Source organism: Prionailurus bengalensis, chromosome A3, assembly GCF_016509475.1.
Source record: "Prionailurus bengalensis isolate Pbe53 chromosome A3, Fcat_Pben_1.1_paternal_pri, whole genome shotgun sequence".
Classification (NCBI taxonomy): domain Eukaryota; kingdom Metazoa; phylum Chordata; class Mammalia; order Carnivora; family Felidae; genus Prionailurus; species Prionailurus bengalensis.
Window position 1 is genome coordinate 133,891,856 of NC_057354.1, and position 21,736 is coordinate 133,913,591.

The 21,736-nt window shown below is 47.2% G+C and overlaps 2 protein-coding genes across 10 annotated transcripts in view; one reads left to right on the forward strand and one right to left on the reverse strand.

Moving 5' to 3' along the window:
* CPSF3 (cleavage and polyadenylation specific factor 3) overlaps positions 1–8,804 on the reverse strand; it is a 39,867-nt gene extending 31,063 nt beyond the window's left edge. The window contains exons 1-5 of one of the 4 annotated variants that reach the window (XR_006301126.1): positions 8,618–8,795; positions 4,127–4,190; positions 2,957–3,054; positions 1,711–1,839; positions 306–483 (exon numbers count right to left, since the gene is read on the reverse strand). Coding sequence is in view for 3 of the 4 variants with exons in the window: in XM_043604567.1 (XP_043460502.1) it covers positions 306–483; positions 1,711–1,839; positions 2,957–3,054; positions 4,127–4,190; positions 8,618–8,667 (519 nt within the window). In the remaining variant the exon portion in view is untranslated. Of the gene's footprint in view, positions 1–305; positions 484–1,710; positions 1,840–2,956; positions 3,055–4,126; positions 4,191–4,335; positions 5,295–8,617 lie in introns of those variants that run through there. The other 3 variants (XM_043604567.1, XM_043604568.1, XM_043604570.1) reach the window with 3 other exon arrangements.
* A 107-nt stretch (positions 8,805–8,911) lies between these two features.
* On the forward strand, positions 8,912–21,466 carry ITGB1BP1 (integrin subunit beta 1 binding protein 1). Of its 6 annotated transcripts, none has more exons than XM_043604574.1 (8): positions 8,921–9,068; positions 12,172–12,281; positions 13,299–13,403; positions 15,784–15,862; positions 17,196–17,332; positions 19,986–20,078; positions 20,604–20,753; positions 21,234–21,466. In XM_043604574.1, exons 3-8 carry the CDS (start codon positions 13,332–13,334, stop codon positions 21,303–21,305), a joined length of 603 nt encoding a protein of 200 aa, XP_043460509.1. In that variant the 5' UTR covers positions 8,921–9,068; positions 12,172–12,281; positions 13,299–13,331; the 3' UTR covers positions 21,306–21,466. The 6 variants fall into 6 exon arrangements, with proteins under 6 accessions (XP_043460512.1, XP_043460509.1, XP_043460514.1 ...); XM_043604579.1 differs by lacking the exon at positions 8,921–9,068 and adding an exon at positions 9,128–9,152; XM_043604575.1 differs by lacking the exon at positions 8,921–9,068 and adding an exon at positions 9,186–9,300.
* The last annotated feature ends 270 nt before the right edge of the window (positions 21,467–21,736 follow it).

Here is a 21,736-nt window from a genome sequence, read left to right on the forward strand (position 1 = left end):
CAGGAAGAAAGTTCTGCCCTCATCATTCTCCTAAAGGACGCTGGAAAGGAACTGATCCTATAATACTATGAAAGAACGTTAGTCTTTTAAGGAGCTTATTTTACTCTTTATAGTCGCGATAGAGGAGGTTGTACCGTGGGGGTATGAACCGTGATATTTAAAAGGAAGAAGTCTCAATTTAATTTTATCCTATGTTTCAGTGTGTAGCACTCTGCAAGTCTTACGGAACTTTCTTCAGTATCGCTTGCTGGCACAAAGCTCTGCACTCATTACTTCTGGGGAGGAAGTTGCCAGAGCAAAAGTACCTTCACGCCCGCGATCTCAATCATGAACATGGCAGCTCCTAGAACGTGGCCTGCATGGTAACACCAAAACTTGATTCCTGCAACTTCTTTAACTTCATGAAAGTTGATGGTTTCGATTTTGTCCATGCTCTCTTCCAAATCTGTCTCCGTGTACAGCATGTCGTCTGCTGATATGTTACTAAATTGTCAAAGATGTCAACGAGAAAAAACTGAAAGTCAGATTTTTTTTTAAACTCTTGAAACTCAGAGACTGTCTGTGAATGAAGGAGCCACAAAGTTATTTCACCTCATGGATTACACTATTTAGAATCTCTCGGACATTTTTTAATTCTGCAATTATAATAATAAAAATGTTTGGGGTATACAGCTACAAAACATGATTTTAAGCAAAGTACATAGTAAATTAAGGCAAAGTACTCTATGACGGTATTTCTCCACGTCTTTTTCTGCCCCGACACTCCCCAGTGACACACTCGCTCATATACATTGAACAGAGATTCTCATATCAGGATGTGAGATTTCTCTAAAAAGGGTAGTGTAAGTTTTCTCCTGAAAATTATACTAGTGTACTTCCAAAAAAGCAAAAGGGAGTCGTGGCTAAGGACACGGACTCCAGTGCCAGATTGCTTGGGTCTAAATCGTAGCTTTGTCTCTTACTATGACCATCACAGGCACGTCACCTAGCCTCTCTGTGCCTCCGGTCCATCACCTGGACAATGGGATTCTTAACAGAACGTGCATCATGAAGTTGATATGAAGATTAAATGAGTTAACATGCTGAGGAGTGCGGACTGTGTCTGCACATGGTAAATATCATTCAAGTGTTAAGCAGAATAATTATTACTAAGGGCACCTCTTCCATTCTTTTGTATTTATATGTGAAGAGTAATAAATTGTATCCAAGCTACTCCTGGAATATACAAATTAAACAGTAAGCTTTCCAAGGCTAAAAACGTATGCTGTACGTATCACAAAAATACTTGTAGCTTGTCTGATTATCCCCTTAAAACTGGAAAAACCTTCCTCGGGAAACTTTTTCATTTCTGACGGTAATGTGCTTTGATCAAATAATCTAAAATAACATTTCAGTATATGTCACTGTATCATGTACCTGATCTTAAACTTTAATAAAATCATAAAATTTCTGTTTATAGAATACTGCTAGCGTACCTTATAATTCACTTAAATTACAAAGATTCAAAAGGATGTAAAAACTTCATAAAGACTTTATGGCCAGGAAGGTGCTAGGTACATGCTGGGTATCTGAGGAGTTGATACTGACAAATGAATGACATCCTTGTGAATAAAAAGAGTGTCTCACTTCAAAACATAAAAAGGTCCATATCTTGAACTATATGTATTCTGTAGAATCAAATCCCTGTATAAATCTAATAGAGGTATTTACCTAACTTTGACATAATCTGAGAGAAGCCATCTATAAATAGCTTTTGTAGCATGAGTCATAAATGTCCTTCCTTTGAAACTTGTCTTCTGTAGAAACCAGGGCAAAGCTCCACAGTGATCCAGATGGAAACTTAAAAAGAAACAAGAAGATTCTGTCAATTCTATTTTTTTATTTAAAAATTTTTTTAACGTTTATTTATTTTTGAGACAGAGAGAGACAGAGCATGAACGGGGGAGGGTCAGAGAGAGAGGGGGAGACACAGAATCAGAAACAGGCCCCAGGCTCTGAGCCGTCAGCACAGAGCCCGACGCAGGGCTTGAACTCACGAACCGCGAGATCATGACCTGAGCTGAAGTCGGACGCTTAACCGACTGAGCCACCCAGGCGCCCCAGATTCTGTCAATTCTTAAAGTATTATCCATCAAATACCACCTGAAATCAAACTGCTGCTGACTGTGCAGCAAAGTTCTATGTAACAACTGCATATGGATACTTTCAGAACACCAAGGCTAGGTTATACGCAGAGGGAAGGAATAATGCATCCAGGTCTACCATACAGACGACACTGGAAGTATTTTTTAAACATCAAAACATTTACCAATGATAATTACAGAAGGAGGAACATACCCAAACCTCCTCTGGACAGCCAGAATCATAATAAGCACTTCAGTGGTATGAAGCCAAAACATTTACAAATGAAGCTCCTATAAAGTGTGTCAAGGACAGTGACCTCAAGGAGATATTCTGTGAAAGGGCTTTCTTGGTCTCAAGTTTTACAGTGATCCAAAGTGTATGCTATCTCTTTCTCACGTACTCTACAAGCAGGAAAGTAAGTTTTTCAGAGTAAGCGTCTCTAAAGTTAAATTTATTTATTCTGAGTGAGTGAGTGAGAGAGAGAGAGAGAGCGTGCGCACATGTGCACACAAGGGGGCAGGAATGGAGGAGGGGCAGAGAGAAAGAGGGAGAGAGAGAGAATCCCAAGCAGGCTTCATTCCGTCAGCACAGAGCCTGATGCGGGGCTTAATTTCGTGAACCGTGAGAGCATGACCTGACCCCGGGTCAAGAGTCAGATGCTTAACCCAATGAGCCACCCAGGAGCCCCATAAGTGTCTCGAACCCGTGATGCCAAGAGGGAGTGTTGCCCTACCCGACTGCAATATGACTCCTAGTAGTCTTAAAATCTGATAATGATCTTTAGAGTGAAAGTTCTTGAAAAACCGTGTCATGAGTAAAGAAAAGGACCTACTGACTAATTAACAGGAGATCAATCTCAGCGGGGTCAATTAAATCGATATAAGGAAGCGCATCCATTCCTTCCAGGCCAGGGTGGATCCCGCAGTCCAACTGAAAGAGAAAAAAGGATCAGTTTCCTACACGTTATTAAAACTTATTTAATACACAGTATTTATAACAAATCCATCACACACGCCATCAAGACGGACTGTATACACTGACATCTGGAATCGGTTGTTAGTCAACGTGGCACAGATGCCGTTAACAATTCTAACTTCTCAAACATAAAACACAGCCCACATTTCAGTCATAGGAAACAAGATCTAAGACACCTTCCCTTCAGCTGGTTTTGTGAATGCAAACTAACAATGCACGGACTCTTTTTCAAAAACCTTGGTTATCAGAACATGGGGGGCATTTTAAGTTCAGAGATTCACTACTACCAGACCTGACGAGTGTGAGAAGATGCTAATCAAAAATGGGAAACCGACCGGGTCAGGGCAACATAAGTATTTTAACGTATTAGGGAATGAGTTCTTAAAAGTCAGTCGTTAATGAGTTACCTACCCATTTTGGGGGCATTACATTCATACAATAAATGACTAAAAAGATGACAGTATCTGGCATATGCCTGTTCTTCAATGATTGGGAGAAGCAAGAGAAGTGGAACCACAGGAACAAGATGAGCCACTGAAATGCCTTTCTAGTGAGGACTCTGTAGATCATCTCCCATCTTTCAGACAAGGAAATGGGCATAGAGGGGCAGACTGCCTTGCCCAAGGTCGGGGGCCCCCGAACTTCGGTATCTACACTGCTGAACCAGGGCTCTATCATCCCGGGCAGCATGGGGGTGGCTGGGGCTCTGCACCTGTTCCGGCACTCAGTTCCCTGGCTGTCCTCCACGGCGGGTGGGGCCAGTTGGTTTGACCCGACCCTCCATGAGCAGAAGAGGGGCCTGGTTGACAATTTTACAATTTTAGAATACATCTTCTCAGTTAACTTAATGTTTCGTCAAATTACTAAACAGAAGTCTACGTTATTCACATTAACGTTACGCAGCACAGGCTACATATACAAACTATGACATTTTTCTGGGAGCTGAACAGACAGCTACAGTACCAGGAAAGACCTAACCCCCAATGCAGACACAGCTGTACTATTAACCTCTCTACAAAATAATTACCATTATTTTTCTTCCTTTGAACTCCAGGATAATACATGATCTTCCTACTTCTTGCCCGGCTCCACTGCAAACATTCAAGGGGAGAAGTAAAAATGATTAGAAACAACCAAAATCAAGCCCAATAAATCCAAACTTTTTTTACAACTTAAATAGTGCCCCATTTTGATGATAACACTTATCTGAGGCAGGTAAGAGTTCTAGAAACTTACAAAGATAGGGAAGAGCGGTGTCAGTGTGGGAAAAGATGGAACTTAACCCTTGGGAGTTCAGGGATTTGGCAGTTGCTAAAACTTGAGAGGAGACGGTACAGATACGTGAAGCCCAAGGTTAAATCCAATCTTCAGAATGTTAGGGCTAAATTATGATGTTAACGGAAATGTAATCTAGTGGTTATGCAGATTATCTGGTCATACTTTTAGGATCAGCACTTGAGTGTGAACCCGTAAGAACTTCCAAATTCTTTCATTTTCTTTAGGAAAATCATGCATTTACTACATAGCTTAGATTTAAATAGACTTATTTTATTCCTGGCTGTGAACCTCAGTCCCTTTTCCCTCTAGTTTGTTATTTCAGGGTGTTGGATGCCAAGTGATTAGGCTATTCTCCTTTCTCCCTAAATGAGTAAAACAGCCTTAATTTCCAATTATCCTAAGATGCACTTGAAGCTAAGCCCCACCCATTTTTTCCAGTCCCTCACCTTCTCTGATGCCTTTTCCCACCCATTCTAGGTAACACTGAATTCACTCCCTGAACGTCAAGCACTGTACTCTACGTGCCTCGCATACGGAAATGCCTGTTACACGGACCCTGACTTCAAGGACCTCGGTCCACTCACTGGGAGACAGACATGGGGCGGCTTCATCTCCAAATGGAGATCCTACCATCCAGGGGGACTCTGATGAACAAAAATCAAACAACCGTGGTGCTGCCATGAGTTCCTGGCCACCTACGTTAACTGGCCCTCTAGGCAACTTCTTAGGTGTCCCCAGCTCAGTTTTCTCTTAAGAGTTTCCACAGCGACGATTTCAAACTTTGTCCTCTTTCCTAACTTTCCCAACCTTCTTTCTTCTTCACTTGAGGCAGGGGCCTTCTCTGCATCAAAAAACATACAGCTTAGGGGCGCCTGGGGGCCTCAGCCTTCGGCTCAGGTCATGGTCTCATGGTTCGTGGGTTCGAGCCGCGCATCGGGCTCTGGGCTGACAGCTGGAGCCTGCTTCGGATTCTGTGACTCCCCCTCCCCCGCTTACACTGTTTCTTTCTGTCTCTCCAAAATAAATAAAGAAATGTTAAAAAAACATGCAGCTTGTTTGCCAGTTTCCTCAACTTCACCTCCCAACTAACCCACATATTTCCCCTCCATTTCTCCTGTAGCAACACAACAGAGCTCTTTCTGTCCAAGGCTGACCTTGCCACCACGGATGTCCGCTCTGCACGCTCTGTCCTCCGGAGGCCCTGGACGCCTCCCCTCCCGCCTACTTTTGCATCACGACCCAGACCTGCTGCAGCGTTCTCACCCTAACATTAAAAGGCCTCCCTTCTGATTCCCCTCAGTTCCCACGCCACTCCTCTGCGCGGCCGCTTCCTGAGAGCCCCGCACACTCCCTGCCGCTGGCCTCTCGGCGGCTCCTCGCCGTTCAAGCCGGCCTGGGATTTTGGGCTCTTCTCCCTTGGTGTTTCTGAGTCACGCTCTCCTCTGTGTCATTGGTTTTCCTCTGGAGATTCCCTACACTCACAGGCCTCTGCCCACACTTCAAACGTTGACACTGCGCGGGCCTCTCCTCGGCCCTCTTCTCAGGCTCCGTGATCTTCGGTCCCACGCGTGTGACATGCTGATGAGTTCCAAGTCTGTACTTGTAGGCGGTTAGGTATTTCTACTGGCAAATCCCACAGGCACCTCATGGTCAAATACGCCAAACTCGCCTTCACCTCAAGTCCCTTGTCCTTGCTCTTTTTCCCTAGAATGCTCTGCCCTCAGATGTTGACACGATTGGCTCCTTTGGATCTCCATCCAAATGTCACCTTCTGAGGCCTCCTCTTGACTACCTCCTCTCCTTTGCCCTTTGCACAACTCTACCCATCACAACATTTATACTAACACGAGGTTACTATATCCACTTACTTACGGTTTGTTTCTATTAAAATGAAGGCTCCCTAAGAGCAGAGACATTGTTTTTCTTACACTATTTAGCTGTAGCACCTGGAATGTGGTAAATCTCAAGAAATTCTTGCTGAATAACTAAAAACTTCCAAATCATAAACCATGGAAACATAAGGCTAAGTGAAAGAAGTCAAAGCCAGTCACAAAAGGTTACATATCATATGATCCCATTTAAGTGAGATATCCAGAACTGGCAAATCTGTAGAGCAGGACAGCAGAGTAATGGTGGCCAGGAGCTGGGGAAGTTGGGAGGACATGGGGGTGACTGCTAATATAAGCTAATGGCTTATATTCGGCATGATGACAATGCTCTGGAATTAGACAGTGGTGATGGTCTTACAACTCTGAATATACTAGAAACCACTGAATTGTACACTTTTAATGAGCCGTGTGGTATGTAAATCGTATCTCAATAAAGCTGTTATAACACAGCAGAACTCCCACCTTTATTCCAGAACTGCCCCAGCTCCTGTACTCAAGTGACTAACACGACCCCTTACCAGCTGCTCAGCTTAGGAACCCAAGACCTCCTAACACTCCTCTCCACAACTGCCCCTTCCAATACATCTGATCGGCTACAAAGCTGTAAAGATGTCACCTCCTTACTCTCTGAAACCTACTTTCCAATTCATTCAATGCTCATCTCATTCCTGCCAAGCCCTCCCTGCTTTTTACTTGGATTATTTCCATTACATTCCTCCTGGATTCCCTCCACTGAACTCACTCATCTGCTACACTGCTGGAGCAGATCTTCCTAAAGGAGGGATCTTAGGAGAGATCTTCCTAAAGCGAGAAGATCCTTAGGAGCGATCTTCCTAAAGCCGAATTCCCACTGTACCTCATCCGTGCTTAAAGCCTTCATTGGCTCTCCAGAGCTGACATGACAAACACCCAAACTCCTTAGTATGTATACAGAGTCCTTCATAAGCTGGTCCCTGACAGCCTTTCTCCCACCTCACCAGCTCATCTTTCAGCCACAGCCATGAGGAAACCAGCCACACACTGTGACCACTCTTTTTCACATGGGCCACTTCCTCTGCCTGGAACATCCTTGCCCGACACTTTACCGGTCTTTAATTCCTACTTATTCTTTAGGACTCAGCACTGCATCCGCCAGGATACGGGAGCTAGGTTTTGCTTGTCAGCTTGTTAGAAATCCCTTTTCCGTAGTCTCCCAGCACTCAGTGCAATGCCTATCGGTACTCTTCTAAGAGTTACCATTTACTGAGCACCTACTATGAGCTTCACACCTTGCAATGTGTTGCTGTATTATTTAAACGTGAAGAAATGGGTTCAGTGAGGTTGCTGTCCTAGCAAATGAGAGTAGGGACTGAATTCCACGTCTGACCCCGAAGTAATGGTCTCCTATTGTTCCAAACGATCTCTCCAGAACTTTTCACTTTGCATTGCTACTCGTACCAAGAGTGAATTCAGTTAACTCAGCGCTGTCTTAGTGCCTAGTGTGATGCTTGACACTTGCTCAGTGTTCGCTGAACACAGGAAGAGAGGACAGGCGTGAACTAAGCAGTGGGGAACCTGTTATGTCTCCGGTAGGTGCTCAACTAATCCTTACTGGATGGATGCAGAGACACTGTCTACCTTTTGAAAAGTGCAGGAGTTAATGCGATGCTAACTTCTACCTAAACATGCATTTGTGAACGCAAACCGCTCATCTCTAGGACAAAGTTCTCCACTTTGTCTAAGTTCTAAGCAGCATTCTAGATCTGTGAAGTGTTTCTCTGGCAGAAGGCCAGCTCCACTCAAAGACTAGCCTTCTCTCGTGGACAATTAAAGTTTGAGTTTTTGTCCTTCACATCTCTGCTCTTTCTCCTCTTTCTCCCTTCCTTATTCTGCTGGGGTCTGAAGTCAGAAGGTCAAAACTCAGAGCTCATTTATTTCCTCTTTCACATCCTGGCAAATGTCAAGTCCTGGAGGTAACGTAAGAAACAGATCTGGCTCTTCTTCACACCTGCCAGAGCTTAACCCAGGTCCTCGTCTCATCCTGCCGTCATCTGCATTGCCGCTTCCACTCTTTAGCGTCTAGGAAAGCGCCCAGCGGCCCAAAGAGACATCTTTTCCCGCCCCCAACTCCCACACACTCTCCCCTGAGACTGAAGAAAAAGCAAAGTCCCATTCAACCTAGCAGGCCCGTTCCGATCCACAGTTCTCCAAACCCCTTCAGCCCGAGAGGCCTGGCCCGCCACTGCGGACCAAGGGCAGGCTCCCGAGGCCTGCGAGCGTGCGGGCGGGCGACTGAGGCGGCCAAACATCCGGTTACCCCTCCTCGCCTCTCACAGCCCGTGGCTTCATTCCCTCTCGCGCTGGTCCCTTACAGGGGTCGGATCAGCAGCTGGTCACTTTCCTCAGCAGGAATCGCAGACATCTCGGAAGTCTGAAGGCGAAGCGGGGCTGAGGATCAGGTCACGGAGTCTTTCTAAATTGGAAGCAGAACCTCGGGGAACCACAGGTAGGAGAAGCCCATCCATCCAGAGCACAACTTCCGGCCCTCCGGCGCCCGCGACACTAAGCCCCTCCCCCCGACTTCCGGTCGGAGAAACCGGGACGCGAGGTTCCTCCCCTCAGCGGAGTCCGGAAACCTGGGGCGGGGTCAGTTCTGCGCCTGCGCGACGCCTCGGGGGCGGGGCCCGGCGGGCGGGGCCTGGGGCGCCGGAAAAGCTGGCACTGGAATTCGAACTGGAGTGGCTGCCCCAGTGTCCGCTGCCTGGGCTGTGGGCGTCTGACCCCGACCGCGGGCGGCCCCAGGGGCGGGCCAGAGGCTGTGAGGTGAGAGCCGGGCCGTGGCCGGTCCCGGACTGAGCCTGGCCGGGAACGCGGGTCCCGAAGGCGGTGCCGGCGGGGAGGCCCGCGGTAGGGCGGATGGGTGGGGCCGCGGGGGCTGCGGTCTCCCCCGGGACCCGCCTTCCCGGGGCCGGGGACCCAAGTCCCCAGGTGGCGCGGAGCGGGCGGCGGGAGTGGAGGAGCAGGCCCGGGCCTGCGGGAGGATGCGGTGCCCCAGGTGCCAGGTTCCTGTTTGGGGTGGGACTGCAGCGCTTGTGACGGCAGGTGTCGTGTGTGGATCGGTCCCGTCGGACACGGAGACAGGAGTGGGAGCCTCCGCGGGGCTGCTTCCGGAGTCGGACTCCGCTTTGTGGGGCCGTGAGGAGCGCTTTTTGTGCCGGCTCCTCTTGGTTTCTCCACGGCTCCAGCCCCCTTCCCCCACCGCGAAGGGCCGGCGTGGTGTCGGTCCTGTTTGCTTTCATCCTGCGCACCTGCACGTGGCAGGCGCAACACAACAGTGCGGACTACGTGGGAAGCAGGGTGGGGTCTGGAAAGAGCTTCGGCGGTCGGGTCTGTCTTAGGTTCCAAACTTGGCCCCACCCATTATTAGCCTAGCGACCTGGGGCAAGACGCTTAGAGTTTTGGCTTCTTCATTTGAAAGGGGCTGTGTGATACTGCAGCCTTGCTGATCAGTAGCGAGGGTTACAGGTTTGTATAGCGCCCAGCACTGGGCGGACAGGAAATTGGTATCTGGGAGAAGGTTCTTCAGTTCATTAAACGTGTCCTTTGCCAGTCTGTGCCAGACGTTGGGTACACAGATGAAATACCTAGCCCCCATCTTTGAGGAGCTCACAGTTGAGAGAGTTCCAAGTTAAACAGAGTAAGATAGTTCCAAGTGGGCAATAGCCGGCTGGTGCTATGACCAGGGTGTATATGCTCAAGCTGTGCAGTGCCGGTCCCTTAGCCCAACCTGGAGGTCCAAAGGAGGCTTTCTAGTAAAGAAGAAGCCTGAACAGAGTCTTGAAAGGTGAGTAAAGTTAGCTGACTGAAAAAAAAGGTGGAAGGGCGTCTGAGGCAGACAGAATGGCAGGAGCAAAGCATGGAAACAGGGAGCTGTGTGCCTGCTCTTTGCATTCCTTCGAGATGAACCTGTGAAGCTGGTCGTGGAAGACGAGACTGGAGAGGTCGATAGGAGCCCCCGTCACGGAGGACCTTGCATGTCCTGGCCAAGAGCTTTGACTCCACTCTCTGTAACTTTGGAGGGCCAGTGAAAGATTTTAAGCACATTATTGACATCAGATTTGAGTTTTAAAGAAATCTCTTTAGCTGGAGGTTGGTAGTAGCTTTAAAGTGGCAAGGAGTCCCGTTGGGACATGAATTCCTTCCTTAAGTCGCATGCCAAACTCTGTGCATCTGTGTCTTGCTGTGGGTTGGGGACGCACTGCTTTCATCAGGTGATGAAAGAGTGATTATACCCAGCAGCGGGCTAGTGATGGCATGCACCTGTTAGAGGTGTGGATGAGCCAACGGTTCAGGAGGTTTATTCAGCAGATCTTAGTATTTTATTGGCGGTGGGGCTTGGAGGACATTGCGGAGTTGATGACTTCCTGGTTTCCACCAGAAATAATAATAATTTACTGAAAGGGAAAGGAGAGGAGCAGAGCGGCTACGGAAGGGAAGGTGAAGCGTTTGCTTCAGCCATTTTTTGCATTTGGTAAGTTTGGAACATCCAAGTGACAGTCTGTATCTTTGGCCTCATTTGTGTGCGTGAATAATTTAGAGACAAGAATAATTTGCTCCAGAACATGCATCAAAATAGCAGCAGATATCAAAGACTTAATAATAAGTGCCTTTCCCTCCCTCAGCTTCTCAGTCGGTGGTGGAAAGAAAGTCTTAAGGAGCAGCAAAGGCGTGATTGTGCCAGTGTGCCGATTTCCAAAGCATTCCAGTATTCCAGGGACTTGAAGGGATGCTTCAGGATTTCACTAGGGATGGCATAAAATTTTATTTTAAAGTCGTATTTAAAATTGTTGTATATTGAAACACACACACACACACACACACACACACACACACTTAAGATATAATGTCCTTAAATGTGCTGTGCAATATTTTGACTTATCAGAGACTGCTAACATGGTGCTTTATGCTGCTAGGTTAACCCAGTTTGTGCAGACTTTGGAATAAGGCTCTCTTGCCCTCTTGTTCTTACTGAAAAGCATCCCATGAATGCAAGGTGATCAGTGGCAGCAAATGATCTTCAGTAGCCTGCTAGTCTCCCTTCTTTTATTTACACCTTCTGCGGCTAGTTCTCCACCCACAGCCAGTCATCTTTCTAAAACAGAAGTCTGATCCTATCCCTTGACTGCCTTTTAACAGCCTCTGGAGTCTTGCTGTTAAACCTAACCCCCAGACTTTTGTTGTGGTTTGCAAAGCCCCCTTGCACCTTTCTGTTCATCTGTCCCTCTCCCTCCTGCTCCCGTGAAAGCCAAGGTGGCCTCTCGCTGTTCCTGGCAGCAGGCATGTGCCCTCAGGACCTTTGCACTTGCCCTGCTCTCTGCTGGACTGCTTTTCCTCCGCACCTGTGCGGCCACCCTCCTTTCCTTCTTCACGTCTCCTTATTGCTCACTTCCTCGGAGCATCTTTTTCTAATGTGCTCACCCTTCCTTCCATCAGCTGCGTCTCCTGAGCTTGCCTTCATTTCCCTCATAACAGTTCTTTCCTAACAACGTGTGTGTATTCGGTTTTCTCGTTGGTCTGTCTCATCTTTCTGAGAATGGGCCTCCTGAGGTCAGGGCCTTTACCTGTCTTATTCACTGCTGTATCCCCAGCATCTAAAAGGCGCTCACTGGGTACCCAGGAATGAATGAACGAATCAGATTTTCTTGCTACTCCACAGATGAATCAAAAATGTAGAAATAAGTTGGATGATGGGGCTAGTGAAAAAGCTTGGGCTTGGAACTCAGTCTTGGGCAAGTGGCCTAAGGACAGACACTGGTGAGTGGCCTGAGAATGATGACGTCTCCAGATAGAGTGGGAGAAACTTCTCATGGGAGCAGGCACATTCAGTGACCACCCCACGATTTATTCATTCTTGTTCCTTCATCAGGTACCTTGTTTTTCTGAAAAGAACTGATCATGTCGGAATGACAGGAAGCTCTCTGTGCACACGGCCGTCTGTGGGAGCTTTGAAGACAATAAAATAGTATTCGTTCCACCGTAAGCAGATTCCCTTGTTCCCTCGGTAGGATCCAGTCCTTAGTAAAAATTGGTTAGGTTATCTTACTCATAAATCCTCCTGAAAGATGGGTCACAGTTCCCTCATCTATAAAATGCAGATTATAACCTACCTTCTATAACCCCCCAGCATAATATGCGGCACAGATGAGGGAAACCCTTAAAACAACATCTGGAGCAAATGAATGTGTCACCAGGTTGCTGTGAGAACAGTGACATGATGCATTTGGAAGCATGTGAACTATGAAGCATTGCCATGCAGGTTACTTAGCAATTTTTCAACTATAATAGATGTGCTCCTGTGAAACAGGAAAGTATAAATTTTGCTTCCAAGGCGTTAATTATTACCTAAGAAAAAGATATATACAAGACTGACTCTGGAAGACTCAAGGCCGCCTCCTTCCCTGGCCTCACGAGAGTGCAGAGGGGAGAGCTGGCACCTTGGAATGTTTTTATGTCAGTTTTTTCTTAAAATTCGCTCCAGACCTGGAGAAAAGTGCGCATTTCTGGGCGTCCGTTCTAAGCCTGACCATTCACAGGATGTGACCCTGAGACAGCAGCTGAATCTCAGTGCCTTGGTTGGTCAGCTAATACGTCACATGTTTTACTAAGGTCTTGAACTGATTAAAGAGCGGTGAGACAGTTGAGTGTTTTGAGGAGTAGATGACGTGTGTGTGTGTCACCCCTGAGAACGATGCTTCTCACGCCCCTGTGTGTGTGTGTGTGTGTGTGTGTGTGTGTGTCACCCCTGAGAACGATGCTTCTCACGCCCCTGGATAGGCCAGGAAGGTTTCTGTCCTTCTGGTTCATTGCGTCAGATTTTTCAAACTTAAAAAGAAAAAAAGAACGAAACAGCAGCCTCTGACTTCCGTGGTCGAAGGAGAATATTCGTTTCCGGTGAGAGGACCCAGAAGGAATTGGCGATCTTTATTCCTGCGATGCATAAAGTGACGGGAGGTTATTTCTCCTGCCGTGACTAACTACCGTTTGTCCTTCCAGGGGGAGCTCCTCTGCATCGAGCGACGGTGAAAAATGTTTCGGAAAGGCAAAAAACGGCACAGTAGCAGCAGCTCCCAGAGCAGTGAAATCAGTACCAAGAGCAAGGTAGGGGGAGCGGACGTAGGAACAGAATCCTAAAGCGGGGAGAATCTTGTCTGTCCTCACTGGCACCGCACGAAGGTACCAACCGCGGCACAGCTGCCGGTGTTTTTCGGACTAGGCGCGTCTTCACATCCGTTGTTGGTGCCAGAGACGCATCATCCCGCGCTCGATTTAACTCCGTTCTGTTGTGGAGATCTGCCGAGATTCTTCCGTGCCCGAACCCAGCTGGGACAGAGGACGGGTGAACGGTCTCAGTGAAACACTGATTTTGCAGCATTTTACGTGATAGAAATTGCAGGCAGTCGGGGGGCCGGAGCTCTCGAATTCTGGGATCGGTGGTTGTGTGTACGTAACTGTAGTTCTGTTCACTTACCGCTGAGCTAGGTGGATGGTGAGGCAAATGCCACGTTTAGGGCTCTGGAGAGAGTGAGAAAGTGGTTTGTAAAGGGGCCTCAGAGGCCTGAGTCCCCGTCCCGGGACCGGCCTGTGTTTCTCGGTTTCACCGCTACCCTTTCCACCCCCTCCCGAGCTCTCGGTTCGGAAGAGACGAGTGTGCTCAGTGCTGGCACGCGGTGGGGTGGGAGAGGAACCCGCGGCACAACGTGGGCAGGTGCCCGCCCCCGGGGAGGGGAGCCCTGCGCTAGCCCGTGCGGCCACGCCTCGGTGGTGGAAGACCCCGTGACGGCCACTCGGGAGTCTCACTGAGCCGGTGGGCTTCTAGCCAGAGGCACAGGAATTTGACGTCGTTCGGAATCCTGCCCGAGAGTGGGAAAAATCGACTGTTTCCCTGAAGGGTTTTGCACTGAGGCTGGTCGAGAAGCTTCCCGCTGTTACCTCTGCAGCCCTTGTGTGGGGCCCCCAGCCTGGGCATCTGGTCCGGCCCAGTGTCGTTCCCTCGATGAGAGAGCGGATAAAGGGGCCTTGACCTGCTCGGGCAGAGCAAGACCGGAGCTCGGATTTTGCGGACTCCAGAGGGAACCTGCTAATGGCCTGAGATGTTGGTTCCGGGCCACGGGTTCTTTGAGGTGGCCGGTGGGGCCCGGAGAGGTGCGGAAGGGGCCACCTGCCGTGGAGTGAGGGCCTGAGCCCCAAGATGATGGTGACCGCCCGCCCTGTGGCAGTTGTAACAACATCTCAGTTCCAGCTGCCTTCCCCCCCACCCTGAGTGTGTACGCTCTTTCCAGTTTTCAGTCCCACACGGAACGTTACGGTGAACGTCTCTGTGCCTACAGCTCTGTTCTCATTGTATGTTCTGCCCTAAGAAGCGCCACGAAGGGAAAAGGGAAAAAACATATATAAGGCCTGAAACAGTTTTGTATTCTCCTCGATTTCACTTCTCGAACACGGAAAAAATATGAGTACGTTGTACTTTTAAAATCTCACTTTGGGGGCGCCTGGGTGGCGCAGTCGGTTAAGCGTCCGACTTCAGCCAGGTCACAATCTCGCGGTCCGGGAGTTCGAGCCCCGCGTCGGGCTCTGGGCTGATGGCTCAGAGCCTGGAGCCTGTTTCCGATTCTGTGTCTCTCTCTCTCTCTGCCCCTCCCCCGTTCACGCTCTGTCTCTCTCTGTCCCAAAAATAAATAAACGTTGAAAAAAAAAAATTAAAAAAAAAAAATAATAAAATAAAATCTCACTTTGATTTGAGGTGAAAAACAGTGGCTAATTTTTTGAATCAGGAATTTTCACGGAACGCCATTTCTAACGAAATGAAGCCTATCCAGGGTATGGTTCTATAGAACAGACCACGCTAACATGGATGATGCTTTGTGTTTTGCTTAACAGTTTCATTGAGTTTTCTCTGCAATTCACATTGAGAATTGTGCTCTGGTTGCCGGTCGGCCTGCGCGTGACCGCGTGAGCCACGTCCTCGTCAGAGTAATTGCAGAGGCGCGGGAACGGGGATTAGGCCTCGACTGGAAGTCTGGGGTATTTTCTAGATGTAACCTTGGGTGAATCACTTCACCCCGCTGGGTATCTTTGCTCATTTACGATACGGGATCATGCTCCCTGCCTGCTTTCTGCACCGGGTTCTTTTTGGGGTCAGTGGAAACTAAGTGAAAGCAAGGCGTAGATTTTCACACAACGACCTAACTACCAGGTATCTTACAAGGAGGCGGGTATAACGGCTGTAGTTTATACTGGGAATGTCCACACCGTGTTTATCTGATGCTGTTATGATAGGAGCAGTTGGGACTACCTGTTTTTTGAAGTTTGCTATAGAATTTGTCTTTAGAACAATCTGCCACATTCGACCTGCCTGAATAGTCGACCTGCTTTTGTATGTGTTGATTCAACTATAAGAAGTAATTTGAGTGTTTGTTAGAGGATTTGAGAGAAGACAGTGCTTCTAATTCTGTTTCCATTTTTGTTTGTTATTTCTCAGTCTGTAGACTCCAGCCTTGGGGGGCTCTCACGATCCAGCACTGTGGCCAGCCTCGATACAGATTCTACCAAAAGCTCAGGTACGGAGAAGAGTTGGGCCACTTATTAAGGCTTTTAACCGGTGTTCACAGAGCGTTACCGGGGTAGCACAACGAATTCTTGTGCGCTGGGTTTTTTGTTTGTTTGTTTTTTTTCTCCTCTGCCATTTTGGACAAGAGTTTGGAAATGGCCCAAGATCTGGTGGGACGTGGGTTGAAATGGCTGGCGAAAGCCACTGCCTTGGTGGTGCTGGCACACGTGGGCGATCTGCTCGTCATGGCTTCTAGAGCAAACACGTGTGAAAAATAGCACGGTAACAATTTAGGGGTTTCAAAACAGCTTTTCAGGACATGGGGTGGCAAAGCGGGAGTTCTGTTGGAATGACCTTGCTTGAGGGCCGTGGAGAAGCATCTTGCTGTTGGAAGGGTAGCATCTGTCAGTCTCCAAAACATTTATGCAGCCACCTGAAATTAGTAGCTCCTGAGAAATCAAAAGGTACCTTCTCATCCAGGCCAATAAACGGCTAGAGTCTAACTGGAAATATAAAAATATATATATATTTTGTCTACACTCTTTCTACTTTTCCCTTCAGGATCAGAGACTAACCGGTCTATGAAAGTGGGGATGGCAGAGGGGTGGGATGAAGGCAGGAACCATATGATGTAAAAGAGCTTATGGTAGCGTAAGGTCTATTATTTTTACTTCCAGATGTCTTAAAAACATTAAAAACGTGGGCATCTTTTTCTACATAAACATAACCTAAAAGTAACCACGTCGTATTCCTTTAACGTGGAAGATTACGTAGTGCTTGGTGGTAATTTTGGGACTGGCCAGATCTTCCAGCCCACACGGTTCTGCAGCCTGATGCCATCTGTCGTGTAACATAACATCTGTTAATGTTAAGGGACTTCCTGTCTGGCATTATTCCATCTACATGAAAAAAAAAATTGCGGTTTTTCTTTTTTTTCTTTTTTTTTTTTGACCGGTAGCGGTAGACCAGATTTGCTGAATGGGGAAAGCAAATTAATAGTTAACATGGTAAAGAGGAAGAAGAAACCAAAAAACTCTAAATATTTTAACGTATCATGAAGGTACCCAATCATTATCTAGTTGACAATTTATTTTTCTCCTGTGTTTTGGTTTATTCCTGTTGAGATTTTTATGTTTAGTGTATTATGAGTCACTGAGGAAACGGTTAGTGAAATTCCAAGTTCTTTCCTATTCAAATAATTTTGCATTAAAAGTTTTTTATTTTCATTAATGATGAAGTTCTGATAACAGTCTGTTTTTTATTTGCATAGGGGTTGAGGATACCCTGTAACGCAGATATTTCTTTTGAAGTCTTACCATTAACAATTTTTCTTTCACCTTTAGGACAAAGCAATAACACTTCAGATACCTGTGCAGAATTTCGAATAAAGTATGTTGGTGCCATTGAGAAACTGAAATTCTCTGAAGGGAAAAGTCTTGAAGGGCCCCTAGACCTGATAAATTATATAGATGTTGCCCAGGTAAAAAAAAAAAAATAATAATAATATTAGAACATTCTAGAGAATAAATTCATGGCTTTGGAGAAAATGTTCCATGCTTTTATCACTGTTACAATGTTTACTGAGCACTGTGGTTATAGGTGGTACAAGGTGTGTAGGACGGAGTCTCAAGGGAACAGGGACAGTTCTTTCCTTCAAAAAACAGCACTTTTTACGTTCTTGGGGCTGACTGAGCTCCTCATTTAAATGAGGAGCCGAGTGCCGTGACTGGTTGCACACCATAAGTTTGTCTTTTCAAACAGTCTGGCAAACCTTACTGTATTTCCGTTGAACTAGTTACGGCTCTTTGAATAATCTAACTCATAGTGGTGTTGACCTATCAATGAATACCCTGTTCGCAACAAGAATTGAGGTGAAGTGGGTTTCAAAAACATCCCAGTCAGTGGGGTGCCTGGGTAGCTCAGTTGGTTGAATATCCAACTCTTGATTTCGGTTCGGGTCATGATCCCAGAGTTGCAGGATCGAGCCCCATGTTGGGCTTCATGCTAAATGTGGAGACTGTTTAAGGTTCTCTCTCTCCCTCTGCCCCTCTCTCCTGCTTGCACTCTCTCTCAAATTAGAAAGAAAACAAAACATACCCTAGTCAAGAAGATTTAGACAAAATAATTATGAAGGAAAATTAAGAATAAAAATTAAGACAAATCAAAGATGTACAGTTAGTGCATAAAATACTGTAAGACCTGTGCCCTTGCCAGTGTGGAAGTGGACGAACCAAAAGACTTAAATTGCTTCCTGAATTTCCACAAAATGGAGCCACAGGTCTTTGTGTTTAACAAAGGGATATTACCACGGTGGAAGATTCCTCTGTCAGTTCAGAGAGTGCTGGTTACTCCAGGGATGTTTGGTCTGGTAAATCATGGAGAATGGGATCATTAGATATAAAGTCACGTCCTCAGGAAAGCACAGGAAGTCTCTTCTGTCTGAGGGGAATAAGGCAATCTAATTTGTCATCTAACAGAGACCTCTTGATAGTCTGGACTGATACAGTTAGTACCCCAGCGTTCAGTTTGGGATACGGTCGTTTCAAAAGTGAGCAAGCAACAACCAGTCCAAGTATCGTACTGAAGGATGGCTAATGTTTCCCCCCAGAAGTGGACTCGGCTTATTTTCATTCTGATAAGGACCGCTAAGTCTCTCAGATCACCCCGGGCTTGTCAAAATTCCATCAGTGACAATAGCATTGCTATTATCCCATCTTTTGATTCTTGAAATGCTGGAAGCCCACGGTGAGAGGTCCCTGGCAGGAGGTTACTAGAACCACGCAAGGAGCCAAAAATGGAGGCATGCAGACATAGCTTCTTTATCAGAATTTCCTTAGTGTAGGCAAATGTTTCCACACAAACGTTTACGGCACGGAACATCTACTGAATGCCAACGCTATCTTGTTAGTTGTGCAGAAGACAAGTTAGGCAGTATTCTGACTTAGGATAGAACTGGATAATCTGCTAGGGAAACCATCAGGTGTCATCTGCTCATCAAGCTCAAAGCCCTGGGACGTGGCGGGGGGACCCAGACCTACCTAACAGCTGGGAAGGGTGTAAAGTGGCTTTGAAACGTGCTTCCTGCAGCTGTTTCCTGGTGGTTTCATGTGCTGACATCAGCATAAGCTTGGAGTATTTTAAGATCTAAATACCTTTAGGGGCACCTGAATGGCTCAGTTGGTTGGGCATCCGACTCTTGATTTCAGCTTGGGTCATGACCTTGCAGTTCATGAGTTCGAGCCCCACATTGGGCTCTGCGCTGACAGTGTGGAGCCTGCTTGGGATTTTTCTCCCCCTCTCCCCCACTCTCACACACACGCACGCTCTCTCAAAATAAACTTAAAAACATAGATTTAGAATCTAAATACTTTTTTTTTTTTTAGTGTTTATTTTTGAGAGAGAGAGCGTGTGCATACAGGCGGGGGAGCGGCAGAGAGAGGGGGACAGAGGATCTGAAGCAGGCTCCGTGCTGACAGCAGAGAGCCTGATGAGGGCTTGAACTCACAGACCATGAGATCATGACCTGAGCTGAAGTCAGACACTTAATCTACTGAGCCACCCAGGTGCCCCAATAGCTTTATTTTTCTGATGTAAATGTTTAAGCATCTCTGGGACCTGTGAGAAATGTTTTCAGTTTATAACTGAAATTATTAACATCAAGACAAATGGATGTGAATTTTGCTCAGCTCTGTGAACTGTGAAAACAGAACAAAATCCTGGTGAAAGTTTTTCTTCTGCCTCTTTGGAGAACGATTCTTGCCAGGCTACTGTGTACCCTGCATTCTTTTTTTTTTTTTTTTTTTTTTAATGTTTATTTTGTTTTGAGAGACAGAGACAGAACCCGAGTGGGGAAGGGGCAGAGAGAGAGGGAGACACAGAATCCAAAGCAGGCTCCAGGCGCCGAGCTGTCAGCAGAGAGCCTGACGCGGGGCGGGAACTCACTAACCGTGAGATCATGACCTGAGCCGAAGTCGGACGCTCAACCGACTGAGCCACCCAGGTGCCCCTTGTGTACCCCGCATTCTTAAAAGGGTTTGGGTTTGTGATGGCCAGAAGCTAAACTTGACTAATGAGATTTAAGGAATGTGACATAATTGTTAATGTAGACCATGTAATTTATTTTTACTTTAAAGCAAGATGGAAAGTTGCCTTTCGTTCCTCTGGAGGAAGAATTTATTATGGGAGTTTCCAAGTATGGTATAAAAGTGTCAACATCAGATCAGTATGTAAGTAATATTTCTTAGAGAATCTGGGAGGCAGGCTGGGAAGGGGCCACTTGTAGTTTTCTCTGCTGTTTGCGGAATTGTTGGTTGGTAAATGTCCCTGGCAGCTGGTCTTAAAAAAATGACTGATTTCTGAGAGGTAATGGAGACCCCCTTTTGCTCCTCCTGTATGGTAGGGCCCCACCAGCACCCCGCACTGCTGGCCCCTAATGTGTTTTTAACTTAGGATCTCATGCCAGCTCAGGGCAGATGTCAGCTTGGAAGCCTGGCATAGAGAAGAGGCTCGTGAACTCAGATCTTATTCCTGTCTTTCTGGAATTTTAAGTAGGAAGGGATAACCCTGAAGGCAAACTGCCCCATTAACTGAACATTCTGGAATGTCCGTTTGGGTGAAAAGCCTATATAACTGTTTTCTGCCAGATTCATAGCCATGCTGTCTGTGTAAAGCCTCACAATTCTGCACGGAAAATTAAGTACGTAAAACATCCGTAACACAGTCACCGTCTTGCCTTCTCCTGACTTCCGTAGGATGTCCTGCATCGGCACGCTCTGTATTTAATCATCCGGATGGTGTGTTACGATGATGGTCTGGGGGCAGGAAGAAGCTTGCTGGCTCTGAAGACCACAGATGCCAGCAATGAGGAATACAGCCTCTGGGTTTATCAGTGCCACAGCCTGGTGAGGTTCAAGTTGGCTTGCTTAGTCTCTCATTCATCAGACGAGACGGTGAAACCATAGCGTGCTTACGGTCTTCTCAGAGGCTGAAGAGATGCCACCCACCGTGCCTGACACCTGGCGTAGTGTGGGTGACCGGCCCCAGGTCAGCCAGCTGGTCAGACCTGCCACGGGCGGGCAGTTGTCCGGCGGGGATCTCGAGGTCGGGGCTGTCACGAGGCCGGTGGGCAAAGCGGTGCGCCCTCCTGAGCAGAAGCCCCTCCTGTTCTGTCCCTGTTGTCTTCCGGACTCGTCAAGGGCCCTCCCAAAGGCCAGGTTCAAGTTGCCACGCATGCTTCTCTAAAGGCACGCAGGAAGGGGGCACATGACACGTGCAGGTTTAGGAGAGGTGTTAAGAGGGTCCGATGTGTACCTCTGCTGGTCAAATGAAATTCAGGAAGAGATGGACACAGTCTCTTACTCTATCTTTTTCACTTAATATAGGAGCAAGCACAAGCCATCTGCAAAGTTTTATCTACCGCTTTTGACTCCGTATTAACATCTGAGAAATCCTGAATTCTGCAATCAAGTGGAAGCTGACTTCGTGTGGGAGTTCGGTGGTTTTCAGTCTGCAGGGTTGAGCTATTATGGGAGTAGGAAGTGGTGAAAGCGAAGAAATGCGGTGTGTAACATACTGATCATTTGCTTTTCTATTAAAATGTGTCTTATTACGGTGAGTTAACTCTCAACGAGGTTGTCCGCTTTCTGCGACTAAAAAAGAAACCTCCCCTCTCGCTTTTAAACACAAATAAGCCTGACACCTAAGCGTCACAGAAGTGCCCTCAGTGAGTGGCGAGCACGGAGCGCTTTCCACGGAGGTCACGTACCATCCCCCCGGGGCGGCACGTGGGCCCCCCGCCAGCTGGGAGCGCCGGTCACCTGGTCTGGAACAGCGACGCAGCGCTGCCAGCTCACGACACAAAAAGTAAGACCGTGAAGGTGCACCG

What these genes read in the sequence shown, in the direction of transcription:
- ITGB1BP1 (XM_043604577.1), top strand. Translation starts at nt 13,332, where the DNA reads ATGTTTCGGAAAGGCAAAAAACGGCACAGTAGCAGCAGCTCCCAGAGC. An exon ending in AGATTCTACCAAAAGCTCAG is followed by an intron (nt 15,863 to 17,195) that starts GTACGGAGAAGA and finishes TTTCACCTTTAG; the next exon opens with GACAAAGCAATAACACTTCA. An exon ending in TGTCAACATCAGATCAGTAT is followed by an intron (nt 20,079 to 20,603) that starts GTAAGTAATATT and finishes TGACTTCCGTAG; the next exon opens with GATGTCCTGCATCGGCACGC.